At 34.0% G+C, this 19,255-nt stretch overlaps 1 protein-coding gene across 3 annotated transcripts in view; it reads right to left on the reverse strand.

Annotated features, from left to right (window-relative positions):
* Positions 1 to 1,596: 1,596 nt before the first annotated feature.
* ITGB3BP (integrin subunit beta 3 binding protein) overlaps positions 1,597 to 19,255 on the reverse strand; it is a 66,644-nt gene continuing 48,985 nt past the window's right edge. For 2 of the 3 annotated variants that reach the window (XM_063104066.1, XM_063104064.1), the window contains 6 exons: positions 14,232 to 14,310; positions 13,727 to 13,820; positions 13,270 to 13,329; positions 7,838 to 7,910; positions 7,077 to 7,127; positions 1,597 to 2,019 (listed from right to left, as the gene is read on the reverse strand). In XM_063104066.1, the coding sequence (XP_062960136.1) occupies positions 7,112 to 7,127; positions 7,838 to 7,910; positions 13,270 to 13,329; positions 13,727 to 13,820; positions 14,232 to 14,310 (322 nt within the window). In that variant the 3' untranslated portion in view covers positions 1,597 to 2,019; positions 7,077 to 7,111. The remainder of the gene's footprint in view (positions 2,020 to 7,076; positions 7,128 to 7,837; positions 7,911 to 13,269; positions 13,330 to 13,726; positions 13,821 to 14,231; positions 14,311 to 19,255) is intronic. The other variant, XM_063104065.1, reaches the window with a different exon arrangement.

Raw genomic sequence — 19,255 nt, forward strand, 5'->3', positions numbered from 1 at the left:
TCTAAATGATAAACCACAACTACGTAAGTGAAACATTTACAAAAGTCAAGGCAGCCAAAGGAGCCTCTCTGTTCAATAGAAAGAGAATAAGAGGTAGATAGGATATAACTAAATAAGGGTTGGAGTAACACAGTGGTTTCAAGTCTCAATTGGTCTCTCTTATGTTCATTGGAAGATCGGAGCCAAGCACATCCCCCGCATACCCCTCCCCCCATATAAACATTAGTTTTGTGTGTGGATCTTTCTGCTTTGTCCTTCATGTGGCCTCCAAGGGTGATAAAGCGAGAGTCATCTGATCTACAATGAAGAGAACTGGGAAATGATTCTTAGCAGGCCCAGCTGTTGTGAAAGGCAAAAAAGCTTAGTATATCCAGAGGTCAAACATACAGTAACTGGTTTAATAGCATTAAGCACATACCTACATAACTTGGATTACATATGAAACCCATCTACTTCTTAACCCTGTATTTCCTGACTAATGTAGGTTACTTTATAAAACGTTTTGGCTTATTCCTCATGTTAGTTTCCAATACTAGAACAATCCTATTTAGTATGTTTTCGGTAATGTCCTACTATAAGGACTGTATTACAAAGTAATATTCTGAATATTTAGCAGATTCTCTTTTTGTTTGATGGCTGGCTGGTACAGGGATCGAATCCTGAACCTTGGTGTTATCAACACCACACTCGAACTAGCTGAGATAAGTGGTCAGCCCAGCACACAGATTATCTTTTAAAAAATCTTAAATAATACCAAGAAAATCATTAATGAAGGCAATTAGGGTTAATTGTTAATTGGGTTACTGCTTAGTACCTTATGTCATTTATACTAATAGTTTTAAAAAACCCACACACTTTCATCATTTTAATAGGAGAATCTGAAATTTCTCCAAGTGGAAAAAGAGTTATTCAACCTTACCTGGTTAAATTTTGTTTTGGATTTTCATATAATACTTTTATTTTCATGATATACTGAATCAAATGACATGGTAATACCTTACACTAATTTTGTGAAAACTTAGGGTGAATACCAAGGGAACAGCATTTTTTTCCCTGCGGAAATGGTCAAGAAAAGTACAATATTTTAAAAACTAATAGTGATATCAAGATAAAACATGTTCTGTGATTACCCCCTCTCCTTTATTGTTGACAGCACAAACAAATGATGATATAAAACACCATCACAGAATAACAGAAATTTAAGTTAGGCTTCAAAATAATTTAGAAGGGATCGCATACTGCCCTATAGTGAAGCTCTTTTCTTTAAATCCAGTACAGTCTGTGTAGTTTAGTTCAAAAAAGCTTCACATGTAAATGTCTGTATTGAAAAATGCATTCCAATATTTTATAACAGGTGTGAAATTTTAAAACTTCAACAATATTTTTTCTCTATAAGCATAGGAAAAACTAGAGTATAATAAAGTCTTGATTACAGCATGGTGTTGTAACATCAAGGTCAAGGGTTCAGATCCCCCTACTGGCCAGCTGCCAAAAAAATATACATACATATATAAGCTCCATCTCTGAGATAGTGTCTACACAATAAACTTCTAGATAAATTTAAAAATTTTAAAAAGATCAGTAAATTAATATGCAGCTGGGGCTTTAAATGGGAAACTGGTGCCTAATTCTGTTCACCACTACATTGAATCTTAGTTTCAGGAAAATATATAGCGCTGCCAAAGATGCCATTTTCATATGGGCTTTATTAAGTCTATTCACAAATGCTAAAATACATTCAGAAATATATGTGACATAGAATACAAGACAAGATCCTCCTCTACATGTTGGCTTACATTAAAGGGTCAAGAAGAAATGTATTATTTACATTGAGATTATCTACTGGTGTGTGTAGAAAGTTTAAATTAGCTGCAAGAAATTTTATCTAGATGTGCACCTGCCTAGTGCTATGAGCTGGTATTTACTGGGCGGATTAATTACAAACATTTCTTCTGTTCCTTTAAATATGACTAGGCAGATGGCAGAAGTTGGTGGTCATAGTGCATTTCTTCTAAATGCCTGTGGGATATAAAAGATGATTATTACATCATCAAGAATTAGTTTCCAAGTTAACATGCATCTCATATACACCCATTTACCATGTAATTTCGTACCTAGTTCAGTTAGATACTGGTAACCTCTCATTTGCTTATTTTTGAGTCTTCTAAGCATGTTCACCTTTACAGTAATTGTCAATGTATACTCTGACATAAGACTCTTCACCTAACGTGAAGATATTTACATGAGATACTTCTGAGAGAATTTTAAAACTCCAATATGATCTACAGAGAACAACAAATTTAAATGCTTTTGTCTACAAGCCTTAAGGCCCTTTCAGCAGGTGTTTCCTCCAACAGCTGCCAAAAGAAGAGACAGTATTTACTATGACAGATTCCTATTCAGACTGTGTCCCTCTGGGGACTCCTAGTGGTGGTAGAGGCTCTTGCCTCTGGCTTTAGGACCCTTGTGTGGGAAGAAGGCTTTGAAGAAAGCAGCTATTGGCAACTGATGGGACGCATAGGGCATGTAGATCATTCACTCCTGAAGCACCCTTCCTTGTTTATGTCAGCAGCTGTGAAGTAGTAAATGGTGGGCCCCTGTATTTCCCTACTCCTAAGAATCTACATATGAATATATTCTACTTTGTTTTAAAATTAGATGGGTTGCCAACTTGACAACCTTTTTATTTTGCCAACTCTCATATCAGAGTCTGGTGTGCATTCCTATAGAAGATTCTAAGAACTCTAGGGTTCACTTAAATCCTTATAGGTTACTGATACAGTTATCAGTATTAATGATAACACACTATAGAGGAAAGAAAGACAATTGTTTATTAAATAGTATGGGGGAAGTACAAGAGTACCTCAAAAAGTTCATGGAAAGATTTATACATTCTTTTAATTTTATTTTTCCTTGAACTTTTTGAAGTACCTCATACTACTTAAGGTATTTTGTATACTCTTCACAAGGTAAAGAGTCTCATTTTATTATTAAGGCTTAGGGGAACCAAATGCCTTGTTTAATTTACATGGCTAAGTAGGTAATAGAGCTGGTATTGGATATTTAATCCAAATCTTCTTTTTTTTACAATGCTAGGCTCTGCAAAGAACTTTCATCAATTGATCATGGCTGCTAGGAGAATTGTGTTGAGAAAGATTCTGAGGCCAATCCAGGATCCAGCAAAAAGAAATACTTTCATCAATGTGATGTATGTCATGGAGCAAGAACAGGGAGAGGCAGCATGTTATCTCTACATTGCCATGCTGGTTCTTGAGATGAACATCCCAGAAAACAAATGGAAGGCAATTCAGATAGTAATGTAGTTTATGAGCAGCATTTTGACAGGATTCATCCTTCACATACCAAGTATATTCTTTCTAAAACATATTGCAGATTATTACTTCCCTAATAATCTCCACTGGCCCACTTCTGCCTAATGAATAAAGTTCAAACATATTAGCCTGGTTACCATAACTGTCAGTGATGTGGCCCAAATCTACCTTTTCATCATCCTGCTTCTCTGCCTTTTTTGTTCATGTTGTTCTCTCTACCTAGCATGTTTACACAGCCCACCCAAATCACCCACTTTTTAAATGCCAGTTTCCTAGTAAAGTACACAGCTTCCATTACTAGGGTCTGGGTGGCTCTGTCAGAGACATGTAAAGTGGAATAACTAGAACTGATAAAAATCACGAATCCTTAAACAATTACCCAATCATCCCATCCTGAGATGATCTACGTCTGCTGTGAATTCTTACAACACTGCTTATTCTTCATTTGGTACTTAACGGTACAGAGTAATGTTTATACTCCTGAGTCCAAAGAGGAAGGAACTTCTGTCAACTCTTCCTCTCTCTACACCCCATGGAAGTGTGACAAATTTGATTGGTTAAAGTCCAGAACATTTGTTGGTCTATATTTTGCTAGTAATAGGTAATTTTAAATTACTGGTAATTTTACTAAGTCACTATTTTTATACAACATTCTTCCCAACTGTGTAGTTTCCCTGTCACTGTCTACTCTCAAGTCCAATGACTTTTGAGCTTTTGAGCCTGATCAATGGAATGTACTTCCTAATTCATGCGGTAAGGAGAACAACCCATTCTATTGTTCTGACTGAAATCAAGCATGTAAGGCAGGTCTGTGGTCCTCAGAACTTTAGAGGCACATGGACTTGGGGGTCTATTTCAATGATACAGCTTTCTCCTGAGATTCAGGAGAGCATAGAGTTCAAGATTTAGATTCAGTGGGGGAGAGAAGAGGTTCCATTACTGCTTTAAGGTACAATCCACATTAGTTACCCCAAGCTTCTACCATAGGGTCTGCCATGTTGAAGATTATCCATTCTGCCACTAATCAAGTTGATACTTTGATCCTCAATGGACTCATAATCCCTGCTTATATTATTGTTTCATATATCTAAGTCTTGTGTCCTTAGCTTATAAGTTTTCAAAAGGTTGTCATTATACACAGTGCTTTGTTCATACTAAGCCTCAGACTTTTGTTAACTAAGTGATTTATCCACATTGTTGCTAAAGTATCCCAGTATCACCTGTTAACGTTAGCCAAAATTATGCTTTTTTCTACCTCTCTTTTGATAGTCTTAGCACCCTGCCTGTGGCCTCTGAGTTGCTGTCTCCCTTACTCTTTCTTATTCTAACACTGTTTCATAAAGCCTTCACATTTTAAAAGATTTGGGAGTGAATGTGTATTGGACAGTTCTCCCCAGTGAACAATTATTGGTCAAAAGGAATAATCACTGAAATGTGAGGGCAAGAAATGTTGTGTGGACAGGGAATTTAGCCACAGTGGTATCAGAAGGTTTCTAGAGTGTGTCAGAGGTTTCTAGAGCATAGGACAAAATCAGGGAGTTTAATACTCTTTCTTATTCATACCAGTAGGACAGCTATGATAAATGCACAAAAGAAGAGAAATAAGAGAATATGGAGGAGAGGGATCTGGGAAAGCCTAGTATATAGTGAGTTCTAAGCAGGCTTTGAAAGATGGGTAAAATTTTGACAATAATGGGAGGAAAGGCATGCTAGGCAGAGGAGACAAGAACAAAGGTAAAGAAGTGAGAAAAGCACTTTTTAGGGAATGTGTCTGTGAAATGGCAAGTAACCTAGAGTGAATGAGGCACAATGGAGAAATTGGAAAGGTAAGCTGTGGTCAGATCAGGTAGAGTCCTTAATGTCAGTCTAAATTTGGATTTTATTGTGGATATGGTACAGTGATATCTTCTACAACAGATTTTGTCCAGTAGCAGGACAGCAGAAGGGGAAAGGGACCAAAGGGCAGACAGGTAGATTACAATGGGGACAATGATAATCTGAATGAGAGGTAATGAAGGAATAAACTAGTCCAGTGGGCATAGAAGGAAGAATTAAATGTTGTCAGAAGTAATATGATCTGGCAGCAGTTTGGATATGGGGACAAAAAGAGAGAATTTTGAGCCTTTGAGCTGAGATTGTGGGTTTATAGCTCAGGAGGGAGGTCACAAATAGCTTTTAAAACCATTTACACTAAGGTGAAAACTAATGTCAGGGGAATGGATGAGATCATGAAGAAAGTGCTCAAAGTGAGGAGAAATCACAGTAAAAAAGCAGAACCCATGGAAATGCCTCAACGGTGAAGTCACTGTGACTTCTCTCTACTGCTTCTCACTAAAAGGCAAGTTGACTGGTATCAACTTTAATTCTTCTAAGCTTCTTGAAAGTACTACTCAAATTAATGACTCAAAAGAACACCCCTAAAATGTGATGACCTTTACTAGAATCCATGAACAGAAAGCTATTCTCAGTACTCTACATTCCCCATAAGTTTTTTAATGAGACCATCATACACTAAATGTGTACGTTCACTTGTTAAATGCATAACTGTGAATATGTATCTGATCATTATCAATATAATAGTTCCCTGTTGGATTTTCATGGGTCAGAAATTTTAAAATGTTCAATGCTATAATGAATGAATATATGTGCGTGTGTATATATATATTGTATTTTTACTGGGACATAAAATCCTTGACCAGTAGTGAAACCTGACATTCACAAATTACCACTGTGTAGTGGTCAAGAGCACAGGCTCAGCATCAGACTCAGCTTAGTATCCTGGCTTTGTCTCTAGGAGATTCTGGGACAAGGTCCTTAACCTCTTTGTACCTTAGTTTCCTCACCTACAAAATGAACATAATAACTGTATCTACCTTATAAGTTATTGTGAACATTAAATGGAATATGTAAAAAGTGCTTATAACACTATATAGTGTCTAGCACATAGAAAGTGCTTAATAAACGTTGGCTATCATTACAAGTTATTACTGTGTACAACAGAATAAACAATTTTAATCAATGAAAGTGACACAATTTTCTACATGAGATGCCTTGCAAATATTTTAAGCACAGCTAGTTGGTTAGGAAGCTAATATTAACCACTGAGCTACCATTGCCACAGAAATAGAGTATAATTATTTCATTTTGCTTTAATTTTTTTCTCAGAGATAGCAGGCAACATCAGGTTAGCTTCTAAGAATCTTGATTAATATTGATGCCACTAAGTCTGGGATAACGCCAGTTCCTAATGTGAATTTTCAGTTACAGGTACACTAAACACTAATATCACATCATGACTCATATCATTTCTAGTTTATATGTTATAATAAGCTATTTATAAACATATTTTTACTTGCTGAATCAATAGGAATTGTTTTGAAAGGCATAAGTAATTAATATATAATTAATCAATTTAGCACATTTCCAAATTTAACAGACTTGTTATACGTAGTTCAGTCAGATGTGTCCTATAGAAACTACAACCCACCTGTCAATATTTATTTAGCTACTTATATGAAGGGTGCTCAATTAAGGGCCCTCCTTATATGTAAAAAATGTGCTCTATGACTTTTAAAACTGGCCTAGTCAGCTCAACAGTGTTCTTTTTCAATCAGCTTCTAACTCACTAATCTTGCCAGACTGTCCCCCAGTTGTTTATGAGTAGGTTAAATGAACTGTTTCCACCTGAACAAAACACAGTGCTATTTAACAAGGATAAACTGAATTAGAAAGGTGAAACAATACCTCAGTTTAAAATGGCTTTAAGTAATTCATAGCTGTCAGGATGATATAATTCTAAATGAAAGAAAAAAATTTTTTTCAGAAAATGGTTCAACGTAACTTGTCACAATATATGATGCAGAATAAATGCTGAATCAAAATGAAATTAAAATAACTTAAACATAAAGTTTTATTTTACATTATAAATAGCAGCTTTGGAGCTGTAAATTCTTGTTTCAGCACCCTACCAGTTAGGCCTGATTTTATTTCAGAATTTACATTTAAAAGTTTATTATGACAACTGCCAAGAAATTTATTATTATAATGTATGCTTACAGCATTGTTAGTATTCTCTTTATAGTTTATTATAATTACTTGTCATCTTGCTAGATTCTGACGGCAGGACTATGCCCATCTTGTTTGTCAGTGTATCCCCAATGCTAGAGCAGTGATTGGCTTATAGTAAGCATTCAATAAACATTAAATTAATGAGGAGATAGCAACTTATAAGTATTTGAAAATATTTCGATAATTCTTTAAAAAATTCTTAGAGTGGCCATTTTTTTTCATTCATTCACACATTTATTACACTGCACTGTGGACTTTCAATCCAGGTTCTGTACTAGGCTCTAGGGCTACAATATAGAAAAAAGACTTCATTTGCCAAAAAGGAGCCCAGAAAGAGCCCTAGAACCAGACAATTAAAATGCACTACAACAGGATACAATTATAAATACTCAGAAAAGCACTGTGGGAGCCTAGAAGACAAAGCAATTTAGCTTTACCTCAGAGAGCTGAGGAGAGCTTCAGAGAGAATGTGACATTTGAGGCTGACCTTAAAGGATGAGCAGGAGTTTGCTAGACAGAGAAGGGAGAAAAAGCAATCTAAGTAAAAGGAGAAGCAGTGGAGAAGCCTGGAGTCCTAAAAGAGAGAGATTCCAGAGGGCTGAAGCATATGATGTGAATAGTGTAAATGAAAATGATCACCCTTTTCCTATCTGAGGGCTGAGCTGGAGGAAAAAATCACCTAATATTTACTTATTACACAATATCTGCTTTATTATTATACATTTGTTTAAAATATGTAAACCACTTAAAGAATTTATCTAACTCTTTCTTGTTGGGCTTCTTTGACTAAGAATTAAAAGGGAAAAAAATGTTTACCTGTCAGGTGATGTAAAACCAATTTCTATTAAATGTGCCAGAATAATTTTTTTCCACCTCAAGAACAGTTAGTCTTCAGTCTATTCATTACTGTCTTTTTATAGTATTTTTATTTAATAAAACCTATTAAGACTACCATACAAATCTCTTTACTTATTCTTTTATCTTTTAACTGATCAATTTTTATATTGCTGACATCCTTTCTTCACCATTTGCTCACTTAAAAATTCATAGTATGTGAGATATGTCTCTGGGGAAGATGTCTATAAAATTTGTTACAGCTGGCAAATGTGTATGAGTCAGTGATAGCACATGACTAAATGCTTCACAGAAAATAAAATTTGTTTCTGTAGTAAGCAGAACTGTTTAAATGTTATTTATTTTTATGTTTCAAAGAAAATATATTGTGAAGTGCTGCATTGATTTAATACGCAACAATGTCTGTGTACACGCTGTAGAAGGAAAATTTATGAAACCTTTGCACAACTCCTTTAATTGAATTTTCCAAATCTCTCACCACACACAAATAATCAATATCTTCTGCAGAGAAAACCAGTCAGAATTATTACAGTCTTTCTTTTCAATTTTGTTGTCATCAGCACATACAGAGCACCTGGATATTTGTAATGTCTGATGGCAAGTTATTTACACCTCTTAAACATATAATTGCTATTAGGTGAGTCCAAATCTATAGTTTTAAATTTTTTAACTGATTTTATTTAAAAGAAAAATTACCATACTTCTAGTACAGTATAAAAAAACTTAAATCATGGAAGAAATTATTAAAAAGTCTTTGAAAAGTAATAAACCAGTTTGTTTTTCTTTAAATTCTAGACAAATCTCAAGTAAGCATTTTCAGCAGTCGAAATGTATCCTCAAAACAGTGATGAACAGTGTAAAGTAAGAGCATTAACATTATTAATAGGAAAGGTATGACCCACGTACAGCATACATGACAGCTGAATCCTTATAAAGAGCTGAGGACTACAGTTGTACATTAATATATATTTGTGCTACCAAAATTAATAGCTCCATTTTTTATCTCCAGATAAACCCAGAATGTTAAAGCAGAAGAGAGAATTTTTGTTGTTTCTCCTGAAACTCATCATGCCTAAACTTCAAACCTCAGTGCTTTTAAAATTGAAGTATCTGTTTGAAAAAAGATATTGTTAAATGTTAAGATGTAATAGAAAAAAACTAAAAGGGTAGTAATCTTCTGGGAGTAAAATTATTTAGCTGATATGATGAATACTTTTTCAAGACTGAGTGGGAGAAAAGAACAACATATTTTTATGTTTAAAAAGTACCTCAGTGGGTGGTTAGAATGAAAAGGCAATCTCAGACTATTTTATAGTTTTAGAACTGAAGGAGTTTAAAATTTGTCCTGTAGTCTAAGGATTTAGTAACTTTAAAATCCTATAATCAAGATGTATTTTACAATGTAAGAACATAGTAAGTTAACTAAAGAAAACAGGAATACTATAGTTTATGATTAAAAAAAAAAAAAAAAAAAAAAACCAGAGCTAGAAATTCTGAAATATTTTCTATTACAAATAGCTGAAGCAATCAACTTTCTTGAACAATGCAGAGTTCAGATGGTTACATTTCATTTAAAATATGCATACTGCAACCTACACAATTATTCTCAAAGCAGATAAAATATGTTTTGGACTGAAGCTAAATGTCTAGATTTCATATCTTGGCAACTGCTCTCCAGTTTGCTTATATTCTTTTCAAAAACATTTTGTTTACTGGAAGTACTAGTCACAGACAAACAATGATGGTATTTTTTAATATCTACAGAGAAAATGAAAATACAAGGTACTATATAATGCCGTCTATTGACTAAGGAATATCTGTATCAAGTTCTTTTAAGTAGAGGTTGATTATGTAAAATAAATAAATTTCATGCCTTACCACCATGTGATGGTAATGTGACATTCCATTTGTATCAACCCATTGAATGGTCATATGTTTTAAATTTTCAGCATGACAAATTTAAAATAATTATGAAAATTCACATCTAAATCTAACAGAAAAAGAACCTTTCATTTCATTATTCTTCTAATAGTCATAAAGCCAGTAATATTAAAAAAAAGTGAAATTAGGCTCACTTGCTAAGCAACTGAGGAAAGAAGACTTCCTCTGTTTAAGAAATTTGTATTTAGCACGGAGATCCTCTTTTACTTATACACTCTATCAAGGCATTCCCTGATTTACAAGTCCCAGTTCTGAAAACAATGAAAATTTCAGCGTACTTCTTGATGTTATTGTGTATATTTTCAATTTCTCTCGAATAAGTAATATAAAGCCTTAAGAATGTTTGTCAGATGTCTATTTAAAACACTAGAGTGCTACGAAAATATAAATAGAACTAAAAGTCCAATGTGAAGGGGAAATGACAGCATAAATGTTGGAATTCTCCTGTTATTGTTTAACTATCCCAGGAAAATTTTATAAGAATAAGGGCATTCTTTTGATAATAAAACAAGTAATTAGCTTCTTCTCATTTTTATAACTGCCTAAATGAAACAAATTGTATACATACTATACAGCTGGTTTTTATTTTATATAGTTTCTAATATTATGAAGATTCCCCCCAAATTTTTAAATTTAAACAATTCTGGGTAATAGCATAGAAGTAAAAAGTAAAGAAATTTCTATAAGAAGCTGAAGGCCAGATCTTGAAATAGGAACACATAAAGCAAATTAGTTTGAGATATCAAAAAAAATCAGCAAAGTCCTCTTAAAATGAGTGTATGAACAGAAAGGGGTGAAAGCTGCTAGCATAGTAAAAAAAAAAAATTACGTGTATGTGTGTACATCATCTTTTTTTTCCATTTTATTAAATTTATTTTTTTCTTAATTGACATAATAATTGTATATATTCATGGGAAACAATGTGATATCTGGGTGCATGTGTACAATGTGCCATGACTGAATCAGGATAATTAGCATATCCACTGTACATTATCTTTAACCAAAAAACCAAAAAATAAAAAAAACACCCAAGACTAAAATTATGCACATTAGGAACCAGAGAAAGAGATGGGAAAAGCACTCAGTACAACTATATAGCTGAAACTCAAATTACAAAGAAAATAAGCTTTAATCTACTTTTCAGGCAGCACTAATTTTTCAAAATTAGCTGAAAAGCTAATAAAGCTTTGAATAACTTGGAAATTTAAAGAGCTAATGTAGCTCTTGCAAAGAAATAGAAATGGAAGATGACTAATGCATATATGTACAATATAGTACATATTAATATATAATAACTCAGTTTTTGTTTAAACCGCAACAAATAATCAATACTTATTAGAAATTTTAAAACATGATTTAGTGGCATGAACAAAACTCAGTCCTTTGGGAAAGCCTGGTAATGGGCAAGTCAGTCTTAATGACTAAAATAATAGAAAATAGTTTAAAGGCTCATCATGCATAAACACACAAAGAATTGATGTATACTGGATAACTGAAAAAGGATGACAAAAGTATCTCCTGGAAGGAAAAAGATTTTAATGAAGTATTAATACTTTTGAAAAAAATTTTTTACATTAATTATTAGCAGTGACTTATTTGTTCTAGAATTTTTCCCTTCCTCATTTCTCAAAACTGTTGGCAAAAGCCAGCTATGTGAAACCTAATTCTAATTAGTTCTAGAAAATTAAAGATTTTTTAAAAATCACACTATTTGGTTAGAATATATAGAAGAAAGATTTGTTCCATTTGGGAAAATAAACATTTCAATTTCCCATTATGAGCTTTTGAAACTTAAGTTAGGAGAGACTGAAACCACTGAAACCCAGACACACATTTGAATCAAGTTACACAGCTCAAGTAGGAGAGAAGAGATCCCAAGCCTTTTCCAAGAAAGAGCTACCTTTCATGTTCTATCATTCTTAGGATCATAGTCAAAGTTATCTGTTCAACTGAGACTCAGGAAGCCTTCTCAGCTCCCTTCCCACATAAACTCTGGAGTCTTGCCATGGCTGCTGCCCTGCCAGGACCCAGCTGGCCTTTGGATCTGACCAACTTGGAATCCCAGCACTTTGCACTGCAAACTTTCTGCTGGCTTATTAAAGACCCTAAACACAGTCTAAACAAACTAGATTGGTTGAAGCAGTTTCAGTTATGTCATGCTTGAATCTGAAACCTAGATAACTTGATGATTTCATCTGCTTTAGAAAGAGACAACAGAGTTTTTGACGTCAGATTAGTCTGGGCTCTGTCACTTAAGTAGCAGTATCTTTGGGCATGTTACTTAACATTTTTTTGTGCCTTTTTTCACTGTCTATTAGGACATCGAAAATAGCTATCTTGCAGCACTGCTGTGAAGACCTGAGATTCTAGCATTGGGAAAATGGTAATTATTGATACTTAAAAATGGTAGACTAAAATATGGTTACCCATTTCAAGGTCTAACCCCACTTGTAGAGATTGCTAAATGGCATACAAGTCAGAAATATTAAAATGATCACTCTTAAGTTGGTCTAAAGGTTTTAATATTTCACAGTCCATGATTATTTTGTTTATTGAGGTGTGGCTGTGTATTTCCTATGGCAACTTAAAAACTGCTAATTAAGTTTCCCATACTGTGAAATTCTCAGAGGCAAAAGAGTTCATAGTAGATCAAAGGTCATTAATGATTTGAAAGTTTCCAGAACACTGGTTACAAAGTAACTTCTAAAGCTTAGTGTACCCTTCTAATGCACCATTATACAGTTATGATATTATGATAACTATTAATTAATAACTATGATATATTAATGCACTGTTGTCCCTATTTGTCTGTATTCTCAAAAAAAATTTTTAATAAAAAGACAATTTAAATTTTAAACTGAAAACTGTATTTCAAAAAACATTCAAAAAGTTCAATCATCAGGAAAGCTGATCTCATGAGATCCGGTCTGCTAAATGTAATCTGAGGTTTTTCAAATGAGATTCATGGTCTTTTAAAAGAGTATACTAATAAGGACTAATGATGATTGGTTTTAATTGGTAAAATGAGATGAAAGCATCTCTTTACGTAATAAACTAAAACACAACTCTTTACCTTTGTGAGGAAGTTCTGAACTCTTCTTTTCAAACAATTTTTGTTTTGTTACTTTAGTTACTAAAAGAAAAAGAAATTCCATGTTAAGAATTCACCTGGAATACGAATAATTTCTCATTACTTGGAAGAAACAACTTCATAAGAAAAAATAATTCAAAGTAATACATACTTATAGGTATCAAGTATAAAATGCAAGACCTTATTATATCTTATTTTAAGAATAAGCATTACATAAAAAAGCTTACTACCAGTTTCCAGGTACATCCTTTTCCTTCACATCAAGTGAAATCCCCCCAAATAACATTATTTACATGGCTTCTTTTTTAAAGAATGCAACGGTATTTCTGTCACACATCCAGTAGTAGTATCTATAAAGAAGTCCATTGAATTTAAATTTAGAAAAAATTAATAGGTTTATCTTTAAAATTACTACCATTGAAAATTCACAAATTCTTACTTAGTTCTTTGGTTTTCTGCATTTCTCTTTTTAAGAAACGTGGTGCAAGGGAGATACCAATGAGATTTTCAAGCTCTCTCCTGCACTCCAAAGCCTAAAAGAAAGCCATCTTAAAATGAGTTAAGTAAGTTCTTAGGATTACTGACAAGTCTAGTACATTGTTTCCTTCATTTGCAAAACTTAAACTCTATGTTAGAAAATTTAACTTTTTCTGGTAGGTCAACTATTTTTGCAAGCCCTAAAATGCCAGAATAGAAACAATTTATTAACTAAAAATACTAAACATAATCTACAAATTTACTTTTAAATGTGAAAAAGCCAGATATTACTAAAATATTATGGTTAAATAATGTTCATATGAGAAAAGAAATTCCCATGAAAAGTAAATGAAACATATCCCCTACAAACTTTTTCCTGGATTGTATTCTTCAATCTGGGCTTCTTTCCTTTTCAAATGGGGTACTAGAAGTATGAAAAATTATATACAAAAAAAAAAAAAGCAAACCTGTATACTTCTTAAATTTTGCATTATCTCCATAATTTCTTCTGATGATTTCTCAACTTTAGATAGCAACATCATGAATCTAGGAATGAAGAAAAAAATAATACTTAACAAGAGTATACCCAGAGGAATGGAAATCATCAAGTCGAAGGTATACCTGTTCCCCAATGATCATCGCAGCACTCTTTACAATAGCCAAGAGTTGGAACCAGCCCAAATGTCCATCATCGGATGAGTGGATATGGAAAATGTGGTATATCTACACAATGGAATACTACTCAGCTATAAATACGAATGAAATACTGCCATTTGCAACAACATGGATGGACCTTGAGAGAATTATATTAAGTGAAACGAGTGAGGCACAGAAAGAGAAATACCACATGTTCTCACTTATTGGTGGGAGCTAAAAATAAATAAATAAATTCACACACACACACACACACACACACACACACACACACACACACACACACACACACACACAAAACGGGGGGGTAGAAGACATAACAACTACAATTCCTTGAAGTTGATACGACAAGCAAACAGAAAGGACATTGTTGGGTGGGAGAGGGGAGAGGGAGGAGGAAGGGGGGTTTTGGTAATGGGCCACAATAATCAACCACATTGTATATTGACAAAATAAAATTTTAAAAAAATTAAATAAATAAATAAATTTATAAAAATATTAATTTAAAAAATTTAAATCAGTAATTAAAAAAAAAAGAGTAAGTATTTAAACACTGCATTTCAGAGTCATTTTCAGAGTGTTAATTCTTTTTAAGGAACTTAGAATCAGTTTTCTAATCCTTTCTTTACATTTTCCAAAGTGGTATAAAATGTAAATGCTCCTTCTTCAATCTTTCATTCCTTTACAAACACAATGTATATTATCAATTCTCCTCTTTCAAAATGTCACTGAGCATTCCTACTGAGCAGTGGGAAAGAAAACATAGTTGGCTTTTTCCTTTCGTTACAATACCACCTTGAGAACGCTAATACACCACTGTTGCCTTATTTACCTTGCTCAAAGTCTGAATCAGTGTTACCCAGTAACTTTTTTTTTTTCAATTAAAAAAGTCTATGGCTTTAATTTTTTTCAGAGTGAAAAAGATACAAAGGCAATCTTTTAAATTTGAAATTAAAGAAAAGGAAAAAAAAAAAAAAAAACTTTGCTTGTAATCCTATCTTCCAAATATACCTCCAGTTAGTTTTTGGAAAAATTCTCCTAGGTTTTTGTGTTTTTCAAAAACATTTTTTGTAACTTTATATCTTGATTTCTTTACTTCATATAACATCACATGTAAGTTTTTGGCCACATAGTCCATATATCTGTAATTTCAAAGGCTGCATAATATTCTATCTAGAAAACATACCAAAGATTATTTAACTATTAACTTATTGTTGCAATATTAGTTTCTCTTCCAATTTTAAGATCCCAATTTTAAGCTGTGTATGATAACCTATATCACCACAGTCTAATAGAAATATAGTGCAAGCCACATATGTAATTTAAAATTTTCTAGTAGACACATTAAAAGCAATAAAAAGAAACAGGTGAACTTAATTTTAATAATATATTTTCTTTAACCCAATCTATCAAGTGTTCTCACTTCAACATGTTATCTATATAAAAACTGAGACATAATATACTTTTTTTCAAATCGAGTGTGTACTTTATACTCACAGCACATCTAATTTCTGACTAGCCACATTTCAAGTGCTCATTAGCCATGTGTGGCTAGTGACTACTGTTTCAGACAGCACAAATATATACTATAGATTTAATGAGAGAAACCAGAAATTCTATTTAAATGCTTTTCAAGATCACATTAGTGTTATCCATTAAGATTTTTGTGCTATTAAAAATAAGACAAATATGACATAATGTTAAAATTTTCATGCGCAATAGGTATGTGTGGTATATTTCAAGTAAAAAATATATTTAAGTATGCAAACAAGGAATGTTGACTTGCCATTATGCAAAAGCTAAAAATTATGAGAGGACAGTGGAATTATGGGTGACTTTTTTCCCTTTAAACATTTTCCTTCATTATTACGTACTTTCAATTAAAAGTCATCTGTCTGAGGTCCCAATTACTTAACAGTTGAACTTTGGTTTGAAACATGGTATCATAAAGGAATTCCTGTCCCTCTCATTGGGCTCCAAAAGCCTGAAGGAGCAAGAGGACTTAATAGACTTCCACCTAGGCTGGGGACCTCCACTTTTTCTTACATCATGCCGAAGCCTGCTAAAGTGCCCTAGGTGTGTGCAAAGCAGAGGCAAGTAAGCTATTTTGCTACGAGAAGGAATCCTACGGGCTCTTTACCCTGCATTTCACATTCCTTTCCTGGGAGGTCTGGAGTGGCAGAGCCTTTCCACACTGTCTTACCATATCTTAAAGATCTGATGGTAATCCCTGTTAACCTTCAGGGAATTGTGTGGGAAGGGTTGGGTACTACAAGACTGCCAATCTTGATTGACTCCAAGAGGTTCTGTCCACATAGAGGAAGAGGTGAATGGTTCCCCCAGGAACTGTTCAATGTAGCATCCGCAAAAGGACCTACCAGCAACTCTCCCAAAATAAGAAAGTCATTGAGAGACTTAACTAATCGACAGAGTTGTAAGGACCAAGTATCAATTATCTGGGAAGGTGTTTTTAAGACATCCTTGCCATCCATAAGCTGTTTTTTGGGATAGTTGGTCTCCACAGCAGGATCAAGTAGACTAGTAGACACTCTATTGTGCTCATTTTTATTTTAAAAAATTATTTAATTTATTTATTTATGTTATAACACCATGCTCTAACCAGCTGACCTAACTGGCCAACCCTCATTTTTAATTTCCTTTTCTCTCCTCCTCCTTTTTCTTCTTCCTAGATGAAATCAACTCCTACTTCCATCTTGATGGCAACCAAATTCCCAGGAATGGTTTTACAATTGTCATTCAACTATTAAATCCTGGGAAATTCAGAAAGTGTGTTCTCCTTTTCCATACCTTCTGATTCACTGGAGAAGCCTGCATCATGTTTAGAGATAAACTGTTTGCTGAGCAGATTTTAGGGGAAATATGGCTGCCACTTCCTTCGTCCTAGACAAAATGGGAATGCTCATATACATGTTCAATTCCACTTGTGCTGGAAACTAGGTTTTCATTGCTAAGAAACTTTTTCTGTATTTTCAATGTATGGTTCAAATTCTACTTTGGTGCCCTGAAATAGCATTATAGTTGCTTACAATCCCTTGGTCTTTAACATCATTTTTTTTTTTTCTTTTCAAATGTTATCTTGATGTTCCTTCACTCATTTATTTATCTCTTAAAACCAACAGTCTTTCATTTCTTTTAAGCTGCCTATAGAATATACTTCTTAAGTACATTATAGTACAAAATTTCAAAGTAATTGTTGCTCTCTTTCAAGTGGGTGCCATTCATATCTTACAGAATATTATTCCTTTCTTAAACAGATTTGCCTCTGGCTAGACTAAATAGGATCAAATCCTTCATCTTACGATGACTCCCTGAATCATCCAGGTGTTGACAGGGGCACTGCATCCAGATATCTAGTAACTCATGCCAGTTTTATGGTATCCTTACAAGAACTGATCAAATCCTATATTACTGCCAAAGACTATTGTAGCACAACTTGAGAAATCTGTAATCTTTGTCCTCCTTGAACTAATTTATAAAGAAAAAAAATTTTATCTCATGGGTCTGATGGCTGGAAAGTCCCAAGAGTATGGCACTGGCACCTACTTGGCTTCTGGTGAGGGCCATGTGCTCTATCATAAATAACATGGCCGAAGGCCAAAGGGAAAGTGGATATGTGTGAAAGGCAAAACACAAGGGGCATCCTCTCTTTATAGCAACCTGTTCTTGCAGGAACTAACCCATTCCCTGTAGGAATTAATCCAGTCTTGTGAGACCGAGAACTCACTACCACAAGAATGGCACCAAGCTGCCACAAGGGTGGAGCCCTCAAGATCCAAATATTTCCCAGTAGGCCCCACCTCACAAAAGCTCCACCTCCCAACATTGCTGCACTGGGAATGCGCTCTGTTGGTTAAGGTTCAATGTGAATTTTGGCAGGGACATTCAAACCATAGCAGAGAGACTGGTCTTTGCCCATTAAATGGACTTGGCATGCTTGTCAAAAATTAATTGGCAATAGATATATGGGTATATTTTTGGACTCAGTTCTATTCCACTGGTCTATATGTCTATTCTTATGCCAGTATCATACTGTTTTGATTACTATAGCGTTGTAGTAAGTTTTGACATCAGGACATGTGAGTCCAACTTTGTTCTTTTTCAAGACTGTTTTAACTATCTGGGGTCTCTTGCAGTTCCATATGAATTTGGGGGTATGCTTTTCTATTTCTGAAAAAAAATGCTGTTTAATCATTCTGCAAAAAAAATGACAGGGATTGCACTGAATCTGCAGGTTGCTTTGGGTGGTAGTATTAACATCTTAACAATATTAAACTTTTTTGCCCATGAACACATGTCTTTCCATTTACTTTGGTCTTCTTTAATTTCTTTTAGCAATGCTTTGTAGTTTCTAGTGTACAAGTTTTTCACCTCTTTTGTTAAATTTGTTCCTAGGTATTTTATCCTATTTGATGCTACATAAATGGGATTGTTTTCTTAATTTCCTTTTCAAATTATTCATTCTGGGTGTTCAGAAACACTCATTTTTGTGTGCTGATCTTGTACCCTGACACTTTGCTGAATTTGTTTATTAGCTCTAGTAGCTTCTTGTGCATTCTTTGCGATTTTCTGTATATGGGATCAGGTCATCTGCAAATAGAAAGGATTTTATTTCTTCCTTCCCAATTGAAATGCCTTTTATTTTCTTTTCTTGTCTAATTGCTCTGGCTAGAATTTGCAGTACATGGTTGAGTACCAGTGGTAAAAGTGGGTGTCCTTGTCTTGTTCCTGATCTTTGGAGGAAAGCTTTCAGTCTTCCATGTCAAAACTTTTAAATATTCATTTCCCTGTTAGCCTTTGCTCACCTATAGAATGCAGA

This window comes from Cynocephalus volans, chromosome 8 (genome assembly GCF_027409185.1).
Source record: "Cynocephalus volans isolate mCynVol1 chromosome 8, mCynVol1.pri, whole genome shotgun sequence".
NCBI classification, from domain to species: domain Eukaryota; kingdom Metazoa; phylum Chordata; class Mammalia; order Dermoptera; family Cynocephalidae; genus Cynocephalus; species Cynocephalus volans.